The 24,071-nt window shown below is 39.1% G+C and overlaps 1 protein-coding gene across 1 annotated transcript in view; it reads right to left on the bottom strand.

Moving 5' to 3' along the window:
- Positions 1 to 24,071, bottom strand: part of REEP3 (receptor accessory protein 3) — a 38,395-nt gene that overhangs the window by 4,182 nt on the left and 10,142 nt on the right. Inside the window, exons 2-7 of the mRNA XM_084526263.1 lie at positions 17,495 to 17,567; positions 13,034 to 13,110; positions 12,394 to 12,514; positions 11,037 to 11,150; positions 4,007 to 4,154; positions 547 to 698 (exon numbers count right to left, since the gene is read on the bottom strand). Of these exons, the coding sequence (XP_084382389.1) occupies positions 547 to 698; positions 4,007 to 4,154; positions 11,037 to 11,150; positions 12,394 to 12,514; positions 13,034 to 13,110; positions 17,495 to 17,567 (685 nt within the window). The remainder of the gene's footprint in view (positions 1 to 546; positions 699 to 4,006; positions 4,155 to 11,036; positions 11,151 to 12,393; positions 12,515 to 13,033; positions 13,111 to 17,494; positions 17,568 to 24,071) is intronic.

Raw genomic sequence — 24,071 nt, 5'->3', positions numbered from 1 at the left:
AGAAGCTGTTCCCAGAGTTATTTCCCAAACTTGATGAGATTCCATAGATATTTATCCTGAAGCGTCCTTAAGTTTGTGATACGCAAATACAAAGCTCTTTGAATCCCACATACATATCTTCTCTTTGTGGGTTACATGTCCAAGCAGGCCATATGCCTACGCCAACTAATAATTGTGAATCATCTTAGACCATTAAAACAGCAGATGCTTAATATGCGCAATCAAGACACTACTGCAGGTGACAACACCATTATCTACACTCCTTTCAAGGTACTCCATTTCTGGAACTTGTGATTGGTGGTGTCAGCATTAAGATTACAAGCATCCCCCTTCCCTTGCGTAGTTCATTTCATTCCTGCATAATTTCATTAAGCACCCCAAAGTACAAAATCTTCAAGCCTAGATAGTGTTATCACACACACTTCCTTCTCCATTTCACATTCTATAACACAGATAAACCCTCTAAGATTAAAGTTAAATTCCGACATTATTAAAAATGCTAAGGTACATCTTTAAAAGTAAACTCTTAAGAAAAATTATACTTGCCTCTTTACGGCCTTTAATAGTTTTCACAGATTTCATGCTCTGCGTTCTTCGAAGGCCTCTCTGAGCAAACATTTCATCCTCGGAATGTGTCCCCTCCACCTCTTCATCTGTTTTATCATCTCCAGGATTTTTTTCCATTGGAATTTTGTAACCTTTAAAAAGCAGTTGTATAAAAACTTTAATAAAAAGTTCCTGTAACTTTTCTATTTCTAAGAGAGCAGTACACGCATCCATCTAAAGGACACGTCACTCTTCCTGATGCTTCAAACCAACAAGGCATCTAGTGATCTGCCAGGAGCAGCACACTGCCATTTGTGAGAAACAAGCCAGTTCATTCCACGGGTGCGTAATGCAGCAGTCCCTTAACTACAAAAGGGAAACCATCACTTTGGCACCATATTCTGCTTTACAATGAACTACAAAAAAAATCACTGGCCTTCTTGAGAAGTACTTAAGATTTTTGGCGACACTGCTGTTTGGAGGCTATTCTAGGGGAAAAAACAACAACAAAACTTGCAGATGGATGGGCTTCTTCTGACCCCCTGACTATATTTTATGTGTGCCTTACAGTTTTCCACAGCCACTACTCAACGTGCTGAGTAACACTGATGCCAAGCCCAAGCATCTGGACAAAAATAACCTCTTCACATTCAATGTAATCTGTTGTAAAAAGAATACCTACTTTTACACTGAAGGCTACTAAATGGGACATGACTCTCCACCAGCCCTATTATGAACTATGAAATTACTGTGTACTTATAATTAGGTACAGGCAGATGTAGAGAAATAAACCAGTTTATACCTTTTACAATCTATGTTGCATTTTGAACTTCACTTTATGTGTTTACTTGGTTATTCCTTCCTTCAGTGTTTGTTTTACTATCTCATCACGAAGAACACGCCAGAAGGTTTCCAGCTGCCCAGTTTATTCCCAGTCCTCCCTCCTCATTGCCACTCCCATTAGAAGTTCTATACTGGTCTTCCATTCTCAGAGGACTCCCCCCCCACCCCAAAGAACAGATTTGCTGATGTATCTTAGCAGGAGCCATGAAGTTTCATGTTTCCTTAGAAGAATGTTTAGTTTTTGCAATCTGGGATTAATACAAAAGACTCAGTTCAGGGCAAATTCAAAGCAGCCTTCAAAACAAAGACAGAATTCTGAGTCTTGTCTTATTTCTCACTCAGACATCACTTACACATCTTTTAACTGCACTTTTTGACTTTGTTTGAGTGACCTGTCTTTAACCCCAGAAGAGACATTAAGATGAAAAGTGGCAAGTCTAAAAACAAAAGTAAGAATGTTATGTTCCTCGTGATTTACTTCTCAGCTCTATATAAAATCGATCAATACCAAATAACTTTTCTTCACCCAGCCTTCTCGTCCCTCCTCAAACAAATCCTAGTCTTTCATTTCTCCAATTCCCTGCCCCACAGAATCAAGTCCTACTCTTTCACTTCTCATATTTACTGCCAGAGTTCAGTTCACACTTGCTAGAAATTAACATCTAAAACTAATTTTATATTACTATCTTTCTTCATGCTTGCATCTTTCTATGCATGTTAAATACCAAAGTTTATTTTAGACGTAGCCAATGTGAGTTATTAAAGGTTGCTTAAATCCTGCAAAACTAGGACCAAGGTTATTAACAAACATTTTCACTAGAGGGAGCAAACTGCTTAAAAACATGTGCTGGAAAGATTAGGGTCTGAAAAACAAGACTCCTCGTCACAAACATATAAAGCTCCCAGATGTAGTCTGGTCAAGCTCTGGGCAAGCTCTACTTTTGAAGGCCATTGCAGAACCTACAAGATGGAACACCTAGGGACAGCTTTTGGACACTAAACCCAACCAATAACCATTTCATCTGAAAACAATGTTTCTTTAAACAGTTTTTTTCTTTTCTTTTGGTCATTTCATTTTTTCTTGAACTTAGAATCAAGCCCTGCCCCTCCTGCCATTCTCGAATCAACCTGTCACTGCCTCCAGCACATTTTCAATTAACCTTCTCTTAAACATGGAAGCTTTCAATCATATCTGTTATGTATAGTTATTTACCAGGGATGTTTGCGATGGCATGAATACTTATGTGTAATTCTAACACCCCATCTGATTCATCAAAATGACATTTGCCTTTTTCACAACAGTCACCCCATGATCAGGGTCCTTCTACAAATGGGTCTTTTCAACTGGCTTGTACAGAAAGCCCCTGCGCACATTACAAAAAAAATAACATTCTGCTACATAGCATTTCCAACTCCACCAGTGGTTGTGTTTTTTTAATCCCTAATTTAAAGAAGCTTCAAAGAAAACTGGAAAGGTATACACTAGATTTCGGTCCAGGAGTAGAAATAGTTAAAGTATCTCTAAGAAAACATTTTGACATGTGAGACTGAATGTCAAGAGTCGGTGATTATTTACACGGTATAACCTGTACTTGAGTAGTTTTTACTGAAAACTGAATTTTCAGCATTTTCAAGCTGCTTCAGAGAAATAACTGATGGTCTGTTACTGAGGAACAGCTCATGCACAACAGCTGCAGTGACATCATCCCTAACGCAACTCTTGGTGAATTCATGGGCTTTTTCCCTGGCCAGTACTTTACACTGACTTGCACGGAATACCTTCTGGGCTCAATTAGCAACTCAGCACAGAGTCATTCAGGTGGCCATTTATTCCTCAAGAAACACTGAGCTACCATGTGATTCCTGGAATGCCTTGTAACCCATAGCCACCACTTCTCCCCAAAACGGAGAGGTGAGAAGTAAGGACAAACTTAGGGGGAAGGCCAAAAGAAAGCAGAACAGAGCTATTTCTTTAGTGAGAAATATCAACCACTTTACGTCGTAGCCTCTCCATTTAAGAAGATATGGTTAACAGTATTCCACAGAAGTCTTTCTTCAAGCAGCACAAGCTCAAGAAAAATCTCTGCAAGAGCAAGTTGGTCACTGCACACCATCTTTTGAGTGTCAACGTGCATTAGTATGTTATGGCAATTTAATGCCTTCATTATTCCTATCACCACACGTGATTTTACATTTTGACCCAACAAAGATTGCAGACCTGCTGAATTCATTGCCATTGATTTTCTCTTCCTAATTATGGAATTCCATAAATTTTAATGTTTAACTTGTTTAACTTTTTGTCCATTTGTCACACAAACACTACACAATCACTTTTTTTTTTTTTTTAAAAAAAAAAAAAAAAACTTCCAATTACGCTTTACTTTGGCCAGTTTTTGTTGCTAACTGACAGAGACAGGAAGAACCACTAAACTGTTAGTGATTCCAAAAAATTTGCGCTGGGGGGACAGGGTGCACCATTTGTTAACATTGCAATATGCTCAAGCCAATTCCATTCAAATATTCTAAATGGGGTAAATTACTCCTTTCTGGTTTTTGTCTTCTATGTACTGTTTATTAGCTGGAAAATGGAATTCCTTTATTTTAGAGTGATACTTACCTGGAGGTTCGTTTGCAGAGGCTCTGGTTTTCTTTTTTGTGTCTGGTAATGTCTGATAGGGCCTCTGTCCTACTGGCTCATCTCCTTGTATAGTAGTCAAATCATGCATACTGAAACTTCTCAGTTTCTCAGTTATCGCACCCTGACTCTGAAATACAACAACAATGTCTTTGAAAACAAAGCAGAGGTTTTAATTTTGATGTTCAAGTTGGCTTGACGATGGTTAAGTCCATGTTTCCTTGTTATACTACAAAATTCACTAACATAAGCAAGCAATAAATTTACATTTGCTTTAAGTATTGCTTTTACCCAAATTTAACTATATGTTAATTCTAGAGGAAAAACTTACAGATAAGCTAGCTGTTTCATTACAGACGTCTCATCTCATTCCCTTACTCTGAACAACTAAAGGCTTTTTGGGTGAGGGGAAGTGTTTGACAGAACAAAAACCATCAGAAATGCTCAATTTGCTTCAAACATGATATTTCTCTCGCAGTGTTAGGTAGCATGACAGTGGCTTTAACACTTCCATTTTAAGAAGTGCTGTTGAAGACAAAGACTTCAGATATTTTCTATTTTACTCTCCCCAGATTTTAATATAGGAAAAGGGGAAATATAGGCATAGGGGAAAATATAGGCATAGGGGAAAAAAGGGTTAAAAATACACTCTGAAACAGTAACTCAAGTAACTGAGAAACTGGCAGCACTACAAAAGCTCTAGGTCACAGAAACCTGAAACCACAAACCAAAGATCCTGCCTGGACTACAGACTAGTAGGTTCTCTTACTGGTGCATCTTTATTGACATAATACTAACCCAACATTCAATACTACATTCAAGGATAGTTTAACGCATCTGAGCATTACTATTTCTTCTAATCTTTTTGTTAACATCTTTTTTACATGGGAGATAAAGGAAGTTCCCCTTTCAAAAGGAAGGTCATCAAGCAGCTCTTTCATCTTACATCATACAATCTTATTATAGCATTAAAGATTAATTTAAGCATGTAAGTAACTAAGACAGACACATTACTTAGTATCATGTTAAAACAACATTTAATTCCTGGGCATATGAAGCCAAAAAAAAAAAAAAAAAATCACACTTTCAGAGGATGGTTGACCAACCTGTGCATGAATCCCATCTTGAGCAATAATTTTGTTCTTGCAAATCAAGATTTTGAGTAGAAATCCTCATTTGAGTGCTATGTTAGGTATCGGTAGCATGTACTTGGATACAGTTCCACACACCTTTCTCAGCAACAGCATAAAGCAGGTCTTGCACCACTAGCCCCAGCCATTTGTTCCCACTCTCATGCCAACAACTGTTTGCAGATGGTAGCCCAGTGCGTTAGATTATTTCATGTTAAAAATAACCACATAGAGTGAAGAGGGTGCAGCGATACTCCTCAAACTGGCACGGCCACCAAAGCTTAGGGGGGAGGCAGGAGGGGGTAAGGATGTGGCTGAAACCTGATATTCATTTTCTAACAACTACTCACTAGTACAACACGTAAAACTGAATGCCCTACGCATGCAAAAATAATCTAATTTAATTCTTACAACAGCACACATACCCCACAATTAAACAATAAAAGAAAGGAGCTCTTATGAGGGAAGCAGAAGCCTTTGCTTTTTTTTGCTCTTCCTACTGACAGTTCTCAAGAACACAGATATAGCTGCTTGCCTTTAAGTTAAAACACACCTCTGTACAGTCTGTAGACACGGTAGGGTCTGCGTATAAATTACATACTCTAAAGTTACTTTTATTTTCTAAAAGGACTCGTTTAAGGCAGGTCTGTCACTACAACAGGAATCCTGCCCTTCCACTGTCCCAGTTCTTTTATCAGGAAGTATTTGCACAGTAAAGTGACTCACAAACCAGCTGTGTTTGAGGGCTGACAGGCAGCTGCAAGGACACTAGAGAAACAGAGAGAAATGGAGAGACAGGGCTGCTTTTTTGACAGCAAGGACAGCCTTCATTATCTGCTGCAACACACAAGCCAGTCGATCAGAGCGCGTCCATTGCCTGACCAGATGCAACTCGGCTCCAGCCTCGATCACTGAACACTGATGAATGCATGAAATGAACCCAGTCAGTTCTCAGCAGAATCCGTATGAATTCAGCACGACTCCGCTCACTTTAAATCCGGCCAGAGTCTACTGTAACATCAGGACAAAGTCTTGATTTGGCCCTAAGCAGTATAGGAAGGCACACTTGCTTAAAAGTTGCACAGTGAGTTCACTGATCATGCCACGTACTACAAAGCAATCATTTTGAAATTGTACAGGGTAACACAATTAAGATTATAGTAATTAACATGCTAAGAATTCAAATTACAAGCCTGTATTTCTTATTCTGTGTTGGAGACGCAGAGGACTAGATCCTAACTGTGAACATTGGACCTTATTTTTCAATGCGTATTTGGACACAGAATTGTGTTTTTCAAAGTGGGAGAAAGGTCAACCAACATGCCCTAAAATAACAATGAGCAAGCACTAAGAACTTTGGAGGAATATCAGGGAAAAAGAAGAGAAGCAGCAGAAGTGCCTGAGTTACAGGAGGAACGGAGGCTGCAGAACCAGCACTGTGCTGCAGTCATGCTCACACCATGGCATCTTCAGCAGACGCTTCCTACAGCCCCACCAGTCTCCTTCTGCCAGGAAGCAGTTTCCATCTCACCCCTAGGAAGGTCCAATTCAGCCAAATCAGGATCAGTTTGATATCACCACACAGACAAAGAGGACAAATTTCAAGGGGAGAGGGTGTGGGTGTGTGCACTGTTGTGCTATGTTCTTTATGTTTAACTTTTTTGGACTGTTGTGCTGTGTTCTTTATTAAATACTAATACAGATCTCAAGTTTTAAGAAGCTTCTTCCATCCTCCATGTCCAAAGGAACATTCTCATTTAGAACTGTATTATGCTAAGACCTTTGATACCTTGCCTAGAAAATTCAGATAATTAGTGGCCACAGCAGTCCAGTCGCACATGGGGAATCTCCTGACTCCAGTGCTCATTTCTACAGCTTTTTTTTTTTTTTTTTTTGAATGTTGGAGATTTGAACTGTGAAGTTTGTGTAGACTTAAAATGCAGGCCTTAAAAATGAGTCTGCTTATTTATTCTCCAGTTTTTCCTAAAACATACTAAGCCTTCTTCAGAGACCGCATTCATTACCAGTGATACATCTGAAGCACCAATTAAAGTTGTAATGGGTTTCTAAATCCAGTTTTTGACAAAGATAGCCTACTAAAGGGACCGCTTTGAGACGAGCTGGATTCTAGCAAGCTATTAGTATGTAGTCACAGCAGCTGACCCTTGTCTATGAAATGCCCTTCTCAACTTTGCTATTAGGCTTGTATTTTTATAATCTATATACTTAACCCAGAGAAGTTGCTGTAAGCAGACACCACACAGTATGTCTGCCTCGGGGACTATTTTTTGTTGTTTAAATTGGACTTGTGCTCCCTCAGTGGTCAGGATCACTGAACAAAGCTGCTTGGCTTCATGGGACAAGTGCTGAATGGCCTCAGCATTCACAGAACTGCCTGGAGTGCCATGACTGCAAAGCCGCGGTGTGCAGCACCCACATTCCCAGCTGTTCTCTCCCCACTCCGATCCGGGCTGCCAGGGAAGGACTTCTGCTCCCTCTCAAGCTGCAGAGGGACTGCTGGCCCACGACTGACCTCTGCAGTGTGCCAGGGAGTCCCAGCAGGGAGGAGGGATGAAAGCAGTATGGCTGGAGAGCTGAGCTGCTAATAGTGATACTGGCTGCATGCCACAGCTGGCTGCAGGGCACCTTCCTCTGTCATGCACTACGCAGGAAGGAGGGGAAGGTTCAGCAAGGCTATTAGAAGAGCATTAAAACAGCAAAGAGGTAGCAGATTCAGGATGACTAAGAGTCATGCAGAAATACAGCCGTCAAAATAAGAATTATTTTCAAATAATTTACACGTGAACAATGTTTGTGTGACCTTTTTAGAAAGTACAGTGTGTTTCAGAGCATAATGAGTAGCCATCCTGCTGGTAGTGATAGAAAAAAAACAGTGCTCCCCAGTAGTTTGCAAAGCCCAAATTTATGTGTTGGCAGAAATTGCAGCGTACAGTTAAGCTGCATCTCTGAAGATCTGGAAAGCAGATGCATCAAAATACAAGACATATTGGTGGAACTGAGAATTGTGACAATTTCCAAACCCCCCTATAAAACTGAGCTGGAAGAGCTCCACCAGCTTTCATATCATTAAATGCATCTTGTTGCTGATTCTTTCATACCTTCATTTTTCTTAATTAGTACACTGCAAAAAGTTAGCCTGGAGTGTGCTTCATCTTTAAGTACCCTGAAATTTGTATTTTTCAAAGATTTTTATTCTAAAATTAACATGACAGTAACACAATTGACTTTCTAATGTATGCTATTTAGCCGGTTTTGAAACACTGAATTTCAACTGGTGTAGATTAACCAACATATTAAGGAAAAAGTAGCTTTACGATCAAATTGTGTTGTCTGGACACAAATGTTATGTGAACAGGGGCTAACTAGCAGCAGCTAAAAATATCAGTATAGGAATGTAAAGTCTAAGCCACAGCTCCTGCCAATTATATTTCAACTTTACAGCTGAGCACTCTTGAATCTATGTCAAATTTCAGTAGACTGACCTGTCTGCTTCAGCCTTCCCTACATAGCCAACTAGCCTTTCAATGCTAATCCCATTTTCCTTTGTCAGCCCTTGGAGAAGCCACTCTTTCCCACTTTTGTTCTTGAAAATATTCCAGATTTTCTAAGCGATTTTACTGAAGTCCAGGCAAATTTACTGAAGTCAGAGAACACAGAGATCCTAGAGTCATTTACTTGAACACTTTAGTGAGCTGAAGTTTTCTTTGGACCTCTTCTCATCTTTAACCTCCTACATTCTCTACTCCTAATTTAAGGTCCAATGTGTCAGAATAAGCATGCTTGGTCTATTAAAAAAAAGTGATGATGAATGTGTCTCCTTCCCATCAAAACTGATCTCACTAATAGCATTCCATTCCTGAAATACTATAGCATGCTCTACCAGCTCATGCTGAAGGGATAATCTTTTCACCTGCTGGAGGCAGCAGTCAACTCCTGAAAAACAGGGAACAAAAATCAAGAACACGTGCATTGTCTCCATTTGCTTGCACAGAGCAGGCACTCCCAGCTTTTTGGAATGAGAAACTGAAAAGAGGTTTAACATGCCAAAATAAAGATTTTCAAAGAGTCACTTCTTTCAGTGTTTAAATTATGTCTATTTTAGGTCTCTGGTACTGTAGTAGTTGTTTTAACCAAGCATCTCATCTGCACCAAAATAATTCTGTACAAATATTCATGAGCGTGTTAAGCAAGTTTTAAGAAAATAGAGCAGGCATCCTGCCAGTCACAGCTGAATAGCTAAAAAATCCAAACATGGATGACATTTAGGCAAAAGTTATTCATACTTCAGAAGAAACTGGGAGGAGATATTTGCATTATTTATTTCACGATGTATCTGTAGCACTATAAGAATTAACAAGGACATATTCTACCTTAGCCAGCCAGACAGACAGAGCCTAAGTATCATTACAGCACGCATTGGAGTAAGTTATGATTGCTGTTTGGCAGAGAATTTACCTTCTTGGCGTGTTTAAATAGCATAGTTCTTAAATTTTCCCCAGAGTACTTTGAGGTTGGTTTTGCTGTTTGTTTTTTTTTGCTTTTAAATAACCTACTTTCGCTCTACTTCTAGAGGAATTATAGTATCCAATGTAGAATGAAATGGAGTATACTTCATGCCTCAAAGTAACGCTAAGAATTTGAACAATAAAAAAAGGAGCCAGCAATCAAATTGAACCACGTTTTCAGTATTTCAGGCTCATTGTGCCCATATTTTAAAACAATGTGTTGTGTTTTTCTTTTTAAACTACTGTCCACATACATCTTAAAAAAAAAGTGAACGAAGAAGATACAGGGGCTTTCTCCAAACCTTTTTAAGATAGTATTTGAAAATGCATTTTTAACAAGTGAGTTTGATTTATTAACTAAGTTTACAGATGAGCACAGAAATTTAAGTTAAACGCTAGCTGTATTTCCTTAAACGTCACAGCTTGGGATCTCTACAGTGCTTTCTGCTATCTACTGACAGTTTTCAGTCCTGCTACTACAAACACAGCAGTTCCATTTATTCATTAGAGGAAATTAATCCTGATAGTCTCAAGATTATCATTTAGCTAGGATATACACAACTTACTTTCCACACCTCTGTGTTTTGCTTTAATTGAGTATTAAGTAGGATACCCAAACACTTTTATGATTGTACAATACACGCTGCCAAAATAATCATCATGCTAGTCAGTTCTACTCCCTGCTGTTGGGCCACAAGTTGCTCAGAAGCTTACTTAAGCACTTATTTTGTTTTCCTAGACCCAGAACCCTTCCAAATTCAACTGAATGTTATGAGTTTTGTACAAACTTGGATCTGTAACAACCACAGTGTACTTCATGATTTAATGGAAATTAGACAACAAAGCAAGAGTATGCTAAGCAGTAATATGCAAGCTTATGCTTAGTGCATTAATTTACTAATTCAATCAGCTAGCTGCAAACAAGTTAATTGTGTCAAGATAACTTATCTGTAGTAGTAATCTATCATGCCTTATTTCATATATGCGGTTACCTCAAGTTGATTGGAGAAAAACAGCAGAAAGAAGCCAGAAATCCTTTAAACAGTTTGTTTATCAACAAGAAAGCACAACGGAGACAGAAAAGAAACAATGGTCATCTTTACCAAAAGCCTGCATAGAAAATTGCATGCTATCTTCTGAATTACAGTAATCTGATCCCCATCATTGAAAAGGTAACTACAAGCCATCCTAGACATAGTATGAGTATTACAGTGCTGCAACCCTTTCATTGTGTTCCAGGTTTTCAACACATTTGTTGAATTCATCTTTTTATTCAGGAATGGCAAATCCTGGTACCACCACACTGTTCAATAAGTATATCAAGGACAAAAGCAATTAACGTAAGCAAAAGGTTACCTTTACAGCTGCTGTCACTGCAGCAGTTGCTGCCAAATTCAAGCCTTGCCTTCCAAAATTCACCATGGTCTCATAGCCTCTTTCTTTGGCTTGTACGATGTACTCATCAATTTCCTAAAGCAAAACATACTTAAGTATTAAAAGACTGTGCATATAGAAGGCATATTAACCACACGGTATTATTTTTCATCAATATGGGAATATAGAAGAGATCCAGAAAAAAATATTTAATGGAACAATTACTCTTGCCTTTGTATACTAGTCTTTCATTCACTTCCACTCTCTCAATCTAAAAAGGATTGTCTGACCAAACAAGAAGATAAAACAGATTAGTTTTGTCCAACTCAGAAACATTTGCAGCTACATAACAAGTTCCTAGCACAGAGAAAGCTTAAATTGCCAGACAAATATTGTTCAAGAAAAAAAAAAAAATGCTTCAGAGGCCAGAACTTTGGCACAGTTAAGTATCAAGGACAATACAGACATGACACTTTACTCTAGCTGTGGTAAATGCCTGGAGTTAGAGATAAAAACTTCAGTACAGTTCACAATAGCTAGCAAAACACAGAGAAAAATCCGTTTAGCTTATGTAGTTGGAAACTGTTTGCAATTCAACCTTCAGACGGTCAAAATGATTGCTCAAGTCAGTACCAATTGTGTCAGCTACCTGTTTTTACCTAATATTGGTCAAGCCCTGACCCTTATTAATAAATACTATGTTCTGTACTGTGACGTTTATCAGCAGTAGTCTTCACACCTTTGCTAATTGCTCTTTCTACACACACGAAGCAATACTGAAAAACAACTATGCAGATGTGTCATATTTTAGCTAAAGCTAACTATCCTGTAGCCATTCTCTATTTGAGTATTTTCTGTTGCAGATGGGTCCCCCCTTATTCTTCAGTCGCATCGCATCCTTTCACTTTGCACACCAAAGTCACCAACATCATTTATCCTGGGAAATTACATTATTTAGGTATGCTAGAAAAAAATGGTGATACGAAGAGCCATTGCTAAAACTGTACTCGTACTCAGCTTCTGCATAGGGAGTACTGCACATGCTCTTCCAGCAGAAACATTTAACTGCATTACTTCCACTTAGCTGGGCTCCCCAATGTGCGCTGGGTATATCAGGGAACACTATGCTGTCATCTCATGTCAATAGAAAGTCACAGACTGTCTGCTCATGCAAGTTGAACAGAGGCATATATATGGACATTCATATGCACTTTTCTAGTCCAAGTTCACGCTGCCCTGCAAGCCAGTAACACACTGATCGTTTATCTAGCAATGGTTAGCATTTCAGCATATGGCATTTCCATATTAGGCATTAAAAATATGAGAAGTTTTTTCTTACCCTTTCTTTAGAAGAAAGAAGAGGGTGCAGAAATTTTCTGTAGATTAAACTTGCCCCTCTAGTATATGGGGAAAGAAGCCAAATAACAAAAGCTATCTTCAGTTCATAGTACAGTGGAAACCTAAAGGCAAGCCAAAAGTTGCATGAAATCAACACCAGGAATAAGAAGACATGTACTAATTAAATCAACAAATCTCTTCAAAAAAAAAAAAAATATATATATATTAATATAAAGGATTCCTCACATATATTAAGCTATATTAAATAAATTAAACAAATTAGACCTATGGATTTAGTTTATGAAATATACTGTTATCTGCACAACATGGAAAAATATCTGCTTTGCATAACACCATCATAAACAGAATTATCTTCTTCTACACTTCTAAGAGCTTCCTTCCCCTCCTAAGCTTCTTCAGCAAAGGTAGAAATTCCATAGTCACTACTTCAAGCAACAGCACACAGCAAGCTTTGAAGCAGATGTTGTTCTTCATACACACTCTGAAATCTTCTACTGAGAAAGAAAAAAAAAAAAACTATCTACAAGTATGACTTCTTTATAAAATTATATCAGTACAAATCAAAGAACATATGAAACAAATATAGTTACATCCAGAGTTCATAAAAAGCAGGCTCTTACCAAGAGACTGTTAAGTCTGTTATTGTCTCAGTAACTGTATAAAGAGCAAACACAATCCAATACATCATCCAGCGAACCTGAAAATTAAAATACTATCATCAGTAAGAGTTATTATTTCACCTTAGAATACACAATGCACTTTACAGTCCATTGGTTCAAAGATATCAAAGCAAGAATTTCATCAGCGTCTTGGTCTGCATCAAATTGGTTTCAAGAGAAATCACAGAAAGGTCCTAAGGGTTTTCTGTTCCTAAGAACTGGTGGCAGCATCAATGAGCTGAGTGAAATGCCTGGATCTCCAGGGTCACAGCCTCACCCAGGATGACTTCACCGATTTGATTCTGCTGCTAGAAAGCTTTAATAATGACAACAAAACATTGTAAATAGTCAGTAGATTATCATAAGCGTGAAGTGCAACTCCCAGTGTAGCACTGAAGCATATTTCACTCTTCAACATTCATCCATGTGTTTCCAGAACACACACACACAAAAAAAAAAAACCAGCATCAGTAACTCAGATAGCCCTTGCTTTCAGTGTACCACATCCATTATCCAGCTAATTCAGCTATATTTTGAAATTAGGCTCTACATGTGTGCTTGGCATTATGGTGCTGACACTGGGACAAGGCAAGACAAAAGCCTTTTCATGGAACTTTAGTTCTATTCACATGCCAAGAACCACAAAATTCTTGTTAACAAAAGAACTTACATCTAAGCATCTTAATGCTTCAGGGTTGTTTTTTTTTTTTTATTTATTTGCTGGGGGGTGCTTGTTTTTTTTTTTTTTGTTTTGTTTTTTATGAAGACTATACACCACTGTTTGAAAATCAGGCAATGGTCTTAAAAGCAGAATTAAAATTTGTATTTTAATAGCCAGTTGATTAAGCCTCTTATTTTCTCGAACATTGTTTCAAATCTTGTTTTCTGAACTGACTACGTATTTCAGAACAAATATTATAGTAGTTCGGTGCATTTGTCTTTTCTAAAATATCGGTAACCACAAAAATGTATTTGCAAGACAGATCCGTGCAAAGCACCACCGTGTATTCAGTTGCTACTAACTGAACACCCACACGTTCTTTAAATTCTAATGTTATCTATGCTTAAAACAAATGAAAAAGGAACAAGCAGAAAGGAAAAAGAAAAGCAACTCCTGCAAACAGATGCAATAACTTCCTTTCTTTGGCTATATACAGATTGCTAATTCTTCTGGTATGCCCGCAAAGCATTGACCACCAAATTTGCGGGACACTAACTGAAGTCTTAAATTAACGTTACCCTCTTTCAAAAGGGAGGAATATAGATAAGATTCCCCACAGAGGATGTGGCTCAGATTTAATCTATACTTCTAAGACTTTTTTGTATGTGTGGTGAACTGAAGTCCAAACCTAACACGACACTCCTGCTTATTTCATAGCTGCGCATTAAGCTTTCAAACTGCTTCCTTTGTCATGAGACCCGTTTATCTTCAATAGTTTTCTGCATTTCAATTTGAAAAGAAATCCAGTCATGTGATGACATTCTTCATTTCAGTCTCTCAGAGGATTTAGATATTTCAGGCTTGAATAAGCTAAGGCAAAAGTACCCAACAGCTGAAGTCATCTCTGACAGGCCATGTGACATTCAGACTGATGACCCTCCCATGAACCAGAGTCAACACCTGAAATAAAAATGAAGTTAACACCCACACTTGCCCCATCATCTTAAACATGTGAAACTGCATGTTTAAAATGCCCTGAAACACTGACCTTTTTCAAAATGTTCTACCCAAGGTATTAAATCTTAAATCTGTTTATCCAATTACGAACAACACTGGACGTGGAGTTTCTCTGGGGATGCTACGAACAGTACCAAACACAGCAGAAGGGCACGTGACATCTGCCAGGAGTCCTGCTGACGTCTGGGCACAGCCTCTCAAAAACACAGGACAAATCATACCCTAGTACAACTAGTGCATTAGGTAACAAAAGTATCCCTGACAAGTGAACGCAAGTGACTTACAGTGGTTTTCATACCAGAAAAATTAGGGGGAAAAAAAAACAGAAGGCCTCTGTAAATATTTTGACGCTGCCCAGAAGACCATCAGCTGCTCTACTCTTAAAGACAAAGTTAAAGAAGCTTTGATCAGATTTTGCTTTTTATGTTAAAAGGGTGATTATAGATTTATTTTGCTGGGTGTTTTCCTATCAAGTGTTAAGCTCATCTTTGCTGGCTTTGGCTGAATCACAGTCTTTCAAGTCAGGATTTTGAAGCCAAGAATTGAGAACACTGGACGGTCGACTTCTATACTACATTTCAGATCCTTACTGCAGGCACTTTGGTGTAACACAGTGAAAAGATTCCTCAAAGATTTTAGTCGACTCCATTAAACCCAGGGTAATTAAAAGAACAAATAAATCTCCTCAAAGGAGCAAATCCTAACTTCTAGAACTAAAAGTACAGACGTCTTAAATTATCAAACATGGAAGCAATAAAAGCTCAATTTTTAAGAAATTTCTGTGAACATTCTTTTGCATCATGACAGCAAATATATATATACATCACATCAAGATTCCTTTTTTTATTGTTGTTAACCAGTGGAAGCAGTGGCTAAGTCCCAAATTTCACCCTGTTATAAAGCTCTTGCAATCCTGCAAACAAAAACAGATGGTCCTGAGCCACACACAGCCCTGGAAAGGAAGTTGGGCTTGGGCCAGCACATAACTGGCAGCGGAGCTGTGCCATTTGGAAGGCTGCAGTAACCTATACCCTCTCCAGAGAAAATGATCCAGCTGGGAAGACGAGACATTGATCGTTCTAAGATCTATCAGGACACTTAACCTAACCAGCAACGCTGTGGTAATTCACTGAGCAATCACTGTCACTCCCTGCCTATAAAAAAAATCACAGTGTTACGCTAAAAAATAAAGAGGGCTTAGAAACAATGCGATGCTTTTCATTCATCTCAGCCCAATGAACATTTTGTATGCAACTGCAGATGCAGGGACTGGTCAAAGACCACAGGTCACTGGAAGGTATTGTTTTCAAATTGGATGAGAAAACGCAGCTGGAAAAACACAGTTCCAGGTCCTCCTAGCAGTCTTGTTGAAACAACAGACATCTCAAAAAAAAAAAAAAAAAAGCTAAGTCACAGTTAACTGTTCTGATTATCTGAGTTAAAATCTCAGCATTCTAGGGACATTTCATTTTTTGAAAATGTACTGTTAGAGTGAACAGAAACCTCAAAGTGATAGCTTGTATTAGAGTTCAAAACTGGTATCTTCCACTAACCCTGCAAATCCCTTTTGAGGGATCAGGGAGGAAAACAGGATTTTAAGCTCTTTGCATTTATACACTTTCCTGGCAGGGTAAGGCAAACACAATACAGAGTAAATTCTCTTCTTATTTTCAATGATTTTTCCTCTCGGAAGCTTACCTGTGGCAGACAGTAGCCCTATGTGCACAAATAAGGTTTAATCAGCTTGCACACAAAAAAGCAGAAGTATGTATGAACACGACGCTCACTTCAGAGCCTTGATGGAGTGGCCTGGCTAAATGCAAGAGATATAAGAGGACGAACAGCATCTACTGTGTGCTGCTACTGCAACAAGTACAGAGCAGCAACATTATGTCCCCAGACAGCAGCATTAGGTCACAGCTGTAACTGCCAAATTAATATAACTGATGGCATTGCCTCCCTGTCTTAAGTCAAGGAGCCGAGTTAAATATGAAGGGAAAAAAGAAGGTTCAGGTAAGAATACTTCCTAATTTTAGCTACTAATACTACTTCCTAATATTCAGCTACTAACCTGTAACAAAGTGACCAAGCTTGCAACTGCATGCCATTCTTGCATTAATCATCATTGTTCACATCCGAAAGTACTCAATTTAACAAATTAATTCTGACCTGCAAAAGTATCTTTCCCCATCTCACTCTGTATGTTCTGCTTCTTTCCTCCACATCATCTTATCTAAAGCTTTGAAGAATGATGGATTAACCAGGGCTACCCTTTTCTCAGATGGATTTTGAACCTCTTGTTGACCTCTATGCAATGAGGGTTAAAATGCTGCCACTGTTCACATCGCCAATGAGAACTGAATCTGTAATTGCTTATGCCACAGGTGTTGGCAGAATTAGAAAGCTTCCCCCTTCGCTGCCCAAAATTGCATTATTTGGGACATTCTACTGAAATACAGCTAACACTAAGGTATATGTTTCAAAAACATCCTCTCAAATCTTTATACAGCACAGCATGTTGGATGCCTTTCCATACGGGAAGTCTGAGAAACCATTAACCATTATCATAGGGAATTAGAGCCATCTTCTTTGGCACTCCTAACAGAAATCACAGGACTAGCATCACGCTCACACAAGTTTTATATCCAATACTGAGACAGTCGAAGTCACCTTTCATATATTCTATTGCACTGCATAATGAAAATGTCACTGCTATATTTAATTAAGCAATTAAAATGACTTACATATTCCTTCACGTTTTTTGTCTTCACAGCTTTGTATGAATAATATGCAGGATACAGCATCCCAAACACCAGCCTATTGGAAAATAAAAAAGAGTTTTCAGGATTTGTTATACCACACATAGCAAAGGAGAGGCAATGCACTGTTACTGTGAACTAACCAACTTAAAAAAACTCACATACTTTGAAATAAGAATCAGTGTTACAGGTTCTTTGGAAGAAGTTTAGCAATATACAGGAATGAAAGCAATACCAAAAGAAAGATCCGTATGACCCCACAGACAGCAGTTTTCTAGGACTGCCTGTAGCAGATAATGCAGAACTAGCAGCTCTTCTGGTTTAGCTGCGAGCAAAACCAGTTGTGCCCATACCAAAAGATTGCTTCCATTTTAGCAGTGCACCCACACCTGAAAATCCTCTAACCATTATCATAGTGAATTAGAAGCATCTTCTTTTATCAGATAGCAGGAGATTATTCAAAACCAATCGTTACACAAGAAGAGTTAAGCAAATTCAGCTCCTTTTGCTAAAACACTGCAAAACCAACACATAGAAATGGAGGCATGTGGGAATTAATCCAACTTTGCTCAGACAACCAATTTTTGCTATAGTTCATCAAACATAAGGTGCAGGGAGCAGGGTGGGAGCGTGCCAACCAATCCATAGTGAGAGCAGCATCAGAAAAAAGATCTGCTCTAACAAGCTTTTGTTACAATACAGCATTTTCTAGGAAGAACTATCTTGGTCACAGCCCAGTGGCACTGTTCTTTATGATAAATGCCACAGCTGTGGTTGTTGCCTCCTTGCAGGAGGTCTTTGCTTTCATTTCACCAGTCTGTTACACTTTGTAAAGTCAGGCAACTGCCTGCCCTTAGCTCCAGCTGGCCTAAAGCAGCAGTCATGGAGAAGTCTGGCTGCATCTGCACCAGCACTTCCAAATCACTCAGCATGGTTATGCGGGAGAAATTGGCACATCCCACAATACCCAGAGATCTCCCCAAAAAATTCAGAACTCTTCAGTAACTAACTGCTCAGAGTTAAGTGTAGGAAGATGCATCATGTCGTATTTTAAAGACGACTCCACCTGGGGAAGATGCAGCATGTAAAATTTGAACTCATATTGTCCAAGTTTCCCAAAGTAAATAATCAACTAAAATTTGATGTTGCATAGTTGTGGCAGGTAGCTTTAAATAAGTGGTTCTACCTGTGGAAACACCAGAGAACACTGCATGGTGCTACCAAGCCCTACTTCGTGTTTCAGCCCTGAAAAAATAATCAAAATCTTTAAAAAAAAAAAAAAAAAAACCTGTAGCTCAATTTTTGTATTTTTAGAAAACTCCAAGAGCCTTCATCTTCTACAAGATGTTAATTGCAAATACCGCCATGTAGCATACAAGACATCGGAGTACATTTTAGAGTTTCATCAGTCTGATACACCCCATCTTCCAATCTCCTCTGATGCATAGGCAGAAGTCTTCTGCTTGGTAGGAACTCCATTTTGAATACTAAAATAATCCCCAACAGTTAGAATACAGTACCTTACATTTTTTAAAAAATGTGGAATTATTAACAGCAAAGGTGAGATATTTTCTTCAACGTCAAATACACCAGGATAAGAAACGCATACCTGTTAACTTATGGAAGGAAATCTATTGCTGGGGTAGGAGGGGTATTAGTAGAGCTCCTAACGTGGTTGTTTGCCATCTGGACCCAGACAGTCAGAATTTCACAGTCTGTGCTAACTGAATGGAGTTAGCAGAGGCGGATCTTGAAGCTCTTTAACAAGAACAGGCTAGGCTGCTATTCCACTGCAGGTGAGCTTACCTACACATTTCAGATGTTGAAACGTCTCTTGGAAAAAGCCCAGACTATTTGAATTCCAGTTCAGCATAACCTGTTAAAGCCTACCTAAATATTACTCTACTTTAATCCAAACACCTTTCATCCTATGGCGAAGAAAAGCAACTGTTTAAAAACCCTGAATGGTTTTATTTCTGCTAACTAGGAGATCGACACTACCAGTCAAAAACCTCACTTCACCCAGTCAGCGTGAGATCTGGAAACAGAAGTAGCATTATTAGATCCAACAGCCTTAGTTTGGATGAACTTCTGTATACAAGAGCTCTTCCTCTCTTCTTTGTCCCTGGGTAATGCCCTGTTCAGTAGCCCATCAGCTCCAATGCCTCTCACCTTCCCTTCTTCTGGCTCAAACTGTAACCTTTAGGTTTCAGACATAAGGAAAGCTTTATTAAACAATACAACAAAGACTTCAAGTATGGAAATGCCTTTGAGCAGCAAAGACAGAAGAGGTTCCTGAATGTCATCCTAGGAATATAATATAATTATGCCAGATGCCGTAATTATATGCTAGCAGATACTGGTCATTTAAGTACATCTCCCAGATTTTCAAAACCAGACCAAAGTTATTTATATAGCTACTAGAAGACTGCACACGTAAATGTCTTCCTAGAAAACATATGAAAGAAACAGTTTGAACCTTTTTCTTAACAGATTTTGGTCTATAGTTTTCACTTCACTCGACTGTCAGGTAATAATGCTTTTTAAATAAAAGCTTAGTTTTATTTTTAAATTTAATCAGCAATTTTCCCAATTTGACATCCTATAAAATCTGCTAGAAGAACATATTAGGATAATGTGAAATTTATTTATTTTTTTCCTGAACACTGCTTTGGAAACGACCCATCTTCAAGAAGAGAGTTTATTACAGGAACAGTAAGAAGTTCATAAAGCTAAGCTAAAGACAACCTCATGTTAAAAGAGAATTGTAACGAGCACAAGACAAATACCATAGCGATAGCGAGTTTTTTCCAGCTAGCAAATCTCGGTCTTACTCAAACCTGGTCAAATCAGAAAAATCTGAATTGCTTCCTACTCCTCGTGTAAGTGACTTGTTCGTGCCTGGGAACATTACGGACATCACAGTGAAGATTTCAAATGGAACAACATTTATTATTTAGGAAGTGTACTTATTTTCATTGTAAAAAAGGGGGAAAAAATAAAAACAGTAAGGCATCATCTAAAATACCATTAAACTTCCAGTAGTCAACATCACTTTGATTCATGGCTCCACTCAGATCCTGTGAGCTAGTAAGTTAAGGTGGAAAAGCCAGCAAGGTTATCAGCTTTTAGTATTAACTTTAAAAAAAAAAAAAAAAAAAAAAAATGTTCTGGAATTCATTTTTAAAACCAGAGAACAAAGAGCTCTGTAACACAATATGCTGTCACTTACTAGTGCTCAATGCTGCCATAAAATGCAAGTGTCAGAACTTGTCCATTGATGGAGGAAAAACAGAGTTTCCATCTCTCTCCTCCTCTCCCCAAAAAGTAGGTGGATAAGACCAAGAAAGAAAGGCATCAACATGTTTAGCTGGTAATAACAGGACCCAGTGCGGTGACGGTTTTATCTCTTCCCTAGAGCTGACATCGAGCGTGCCATGACTGCTCTGTCAACTCTGGCATCACTACCTCCTTCACACAAAGTCACTCAGCCTCGGTTAAAGCTACCAGGCACGTTAGCAGTAAGAAAGCCCTCTCATCACCAGGCAGCATGGCTGAAGGTCAGCGAATTCAGATTTGCCCTCAACCTATAAATCACAGATAGAGTACAGAGGCAAGAGCAGGAGAGCTCGCTGCAGCTGGCTGAAGACAGAGGCAGAAACACACAGAGCAGCCGCAGGGAGCCTCGGCACAATCAGCTTCAGAGACAAAGCTACGACAGCAGGGCATCTTCTAACACTTCTGCTTGCATTGATACCCCTAAAAATCTCAAAGCTGTTAGCAGCACCTCCTGCTACACATTATAAATGCACTCCTCCTCTGCTGTTCTTACAGTGACTTCCTGACACACTTTAAGGACGTGCCCAACTATCCCAAGGCTTTTCCAATGTAAACGCTCAAGTGCTATTTTTAAAAGGCACTTTGTGTTTCTCAGTGTATATTAGCACGCTGCACTAACAGAGCAGATAAGAACAAAGCCAGCTTCCACAGATGGGAACAGATTTCAGCTGAGCGTGATGTCGTTTGCTGTATTTCACCAGCAGATATATGGATAATCCTGCTTACCAATGTAATTTCCCTGCCAGTTGTACGCCGAGCTATTTCAGCTTTCCAGCTGTACTCAGCAGCTAGGGGAGTATTCCTTTTTTGGTCCAGCCACCTCCTTTACAGGCGTTTTGCTCATTTAAAGAGACACGTTTCTCAAACGTACCAAGAGATGAAAATCAAAACAAGGCAAAATCAGTAACAAACCCTTGAAACCCAAGAATGATGCATTTACACATCCATGTGGTTGTGTAAGACAGTAGGTTATGTACATTTTAATACTTGAAATAGCTTTTAAGGGCACAACTATTTAAAACACTAATTTCTGAAGTGAAGCAACTGAGTTTGCATCTGACTGGTAACTGGAAAACAAAACAGTCACCTCTACACACGTAGCTTTAGCGCAAAACATATTTAGTCTGGCTAGTAAACGACAATAAAGCTAATGTCTAAAATATAGATAGATATGAAATGAAAGCCTCTAAGTCTCTCAAAAGGACTACTTGCGTCGAGACTCCCAAAATGCTAAGCCATTAAGCCAACAGTCCATTTATGACTTCAGTCTGTTCACATTGCCAAAGACTTACCAGAAGCAAGGAAGTGTCTGGAATTCTTTTATTTATTTCTCTGAAATGCAGAAAGACAAGGGCCCCAACTATTCCCTACTATTACGGGCTATTCAGGACACTCATTCAGTGTAAGATTCTTTGGGGACAGCACCATTTGCTAAGCTCCCTAACAAGTCTGATAACAGATGACACTGATTTGTCCACCCACTGACAGATTGACGATCTTGGCACAGACTGATACAGAGCCAGACATTTGTTAATGTGTGCATCTACAGTAGAAATATGTACCTACATCCTCAAGATCACTTGACAGCACTTGGCAGGCTGGAGAATGGAAGAAAAAAAGAAATCCAGCCTGTCTCCGTAACACCATGGAAGTGAGTATAAATTCTTGATACACTTACTTCGCTGGCCCTGTCCGTTTTTCCTTCCCAATACGAGTCTTTACCAGCAATTTGCGACAGGAGCATCTTCCCTTCCCTCCAAACACAAGCTTTTCCAAGAGATGCTAATGCACCAAGCTAATACCACAAGTCATGTAGATGACTCCCAGCTGTGTGTGATACCAAAGCCTTACCTGTACTGCAGAACTGTATCGATGCAGAAACTAGGCTGATGTCGTTAGTTTTCCTTTGCTTCTGCTACAGCTACTATTCCACATCATGTTTACAGAGTTTAATTTTAGCAAGAATCCTTCTGAAAGCAAAATTTCCTACTGGAAAGTAAATAGTAGAATGAAACAGTCTGAAGAGCAACGCTGGAGTTTTTGGCTGGCTGTTCTTGATCTTAAGAAGGAAGATATGGTCATATTTCTCAAAGTGTCTACTGAGGTTTTCAGTCAGCACAGACTGGAAAAGCAGTAACTCATTTGCTCAAACTACACGCTGCTATTCATAAAAGGAGAGCAGTTAAGACTTCTATCATTTTTTTTTTTCTTTTTTGAGGGTGGTGAAATTTAAGTCTAATTAGTTACGAAAGAAGCTACAACTGCTAAACATTTGCGTGGTACACATACAAATACTCATCATGCCTTATTTTGAGTAAGAATTCTAGTCAGGAAAAAGAACAAAACTACAATTCAAAGGAAAAAGCAAGCCCCTCCGTCACGCCTCCCTGGAACCCCCCGAGGTTTATGACTGGGTAGGCAGCAAGTTCTGGACGAAGCCAGCTCTCGCCTCCGTTTTCACGTGTTCAGACAAACAAAAGCTCAGCCTGACATTTTGGTCCTGAATGCTTTTGAAAGGCACTGCGCTAAACAAAGACTCATCCCCGACAGCAGACAGAATTGAGTTGCATTTTGCTACTGGACCAGGTTCAGATACATGACGTTAGCCATAACATGCTACAGTAAAAGAGTATGTACCCGAGTAATTACAAATAACAACTTGGGGTCAAAATGGTGGTCTGTTACAGGGAGGGGGAACATGATGATAAGCTCCTGAACTTCACACCGAGTTGCATCCTATTTTTTCCCTTTTTTCCCCCCTCCTCATGCGAGGGCTGAGATATATGGAGGGGAAAGGGGGGCGGGCGCAGGAATCGCATAAATCTGCTGAAAGAATGCGTCTGTTAACAGTAGCAAACCTTCAACTCCTCAACTCCTGTGGGAGACTGCAGTTAACGAAAGGCAGGAATGCAATCAGAAACAGATCTGTTAAAACCTCCATGGCACTCTTACAGAGAGAATATCCCAAGAAGCCATAGGAAAAAAAGTCTCAAGAGTTAAAGAAAATACCCAGAAGCACTGACAGGTCTGAATAAAGCACATTCTTTAGCTGAGCAAGCTGGCTTTTAACCTTTCAGCGTAAAAAGCTGGAATCCTCCTAAACAAGTGCCAGCGTCTTCTGAAGCACAGCATAACCCAAACCAGCACGATTACTCAAGCAGGCAGAAGTCACCTAGAAGTTTTAAGGAGGAAAGCGACTTCCCTACTAAACCCACTAGAAAGT

This window comes from Aythya ferina (assembly GCF_964211825.1).
Source record: "Aythya ferina genome assembly, chromosome: 7".
Taxonomy (NCBI): Eukaryota; Metazoa; Chordata; class Aves; order Anseriformes; family Anatidae; genus Aythya; species Aythya ferina.
The sequence above is the reverse complement of the archived record's forward strand: the minus strand, read 5'-3'. Positions and strand labels throughout refer to the sequence as shown.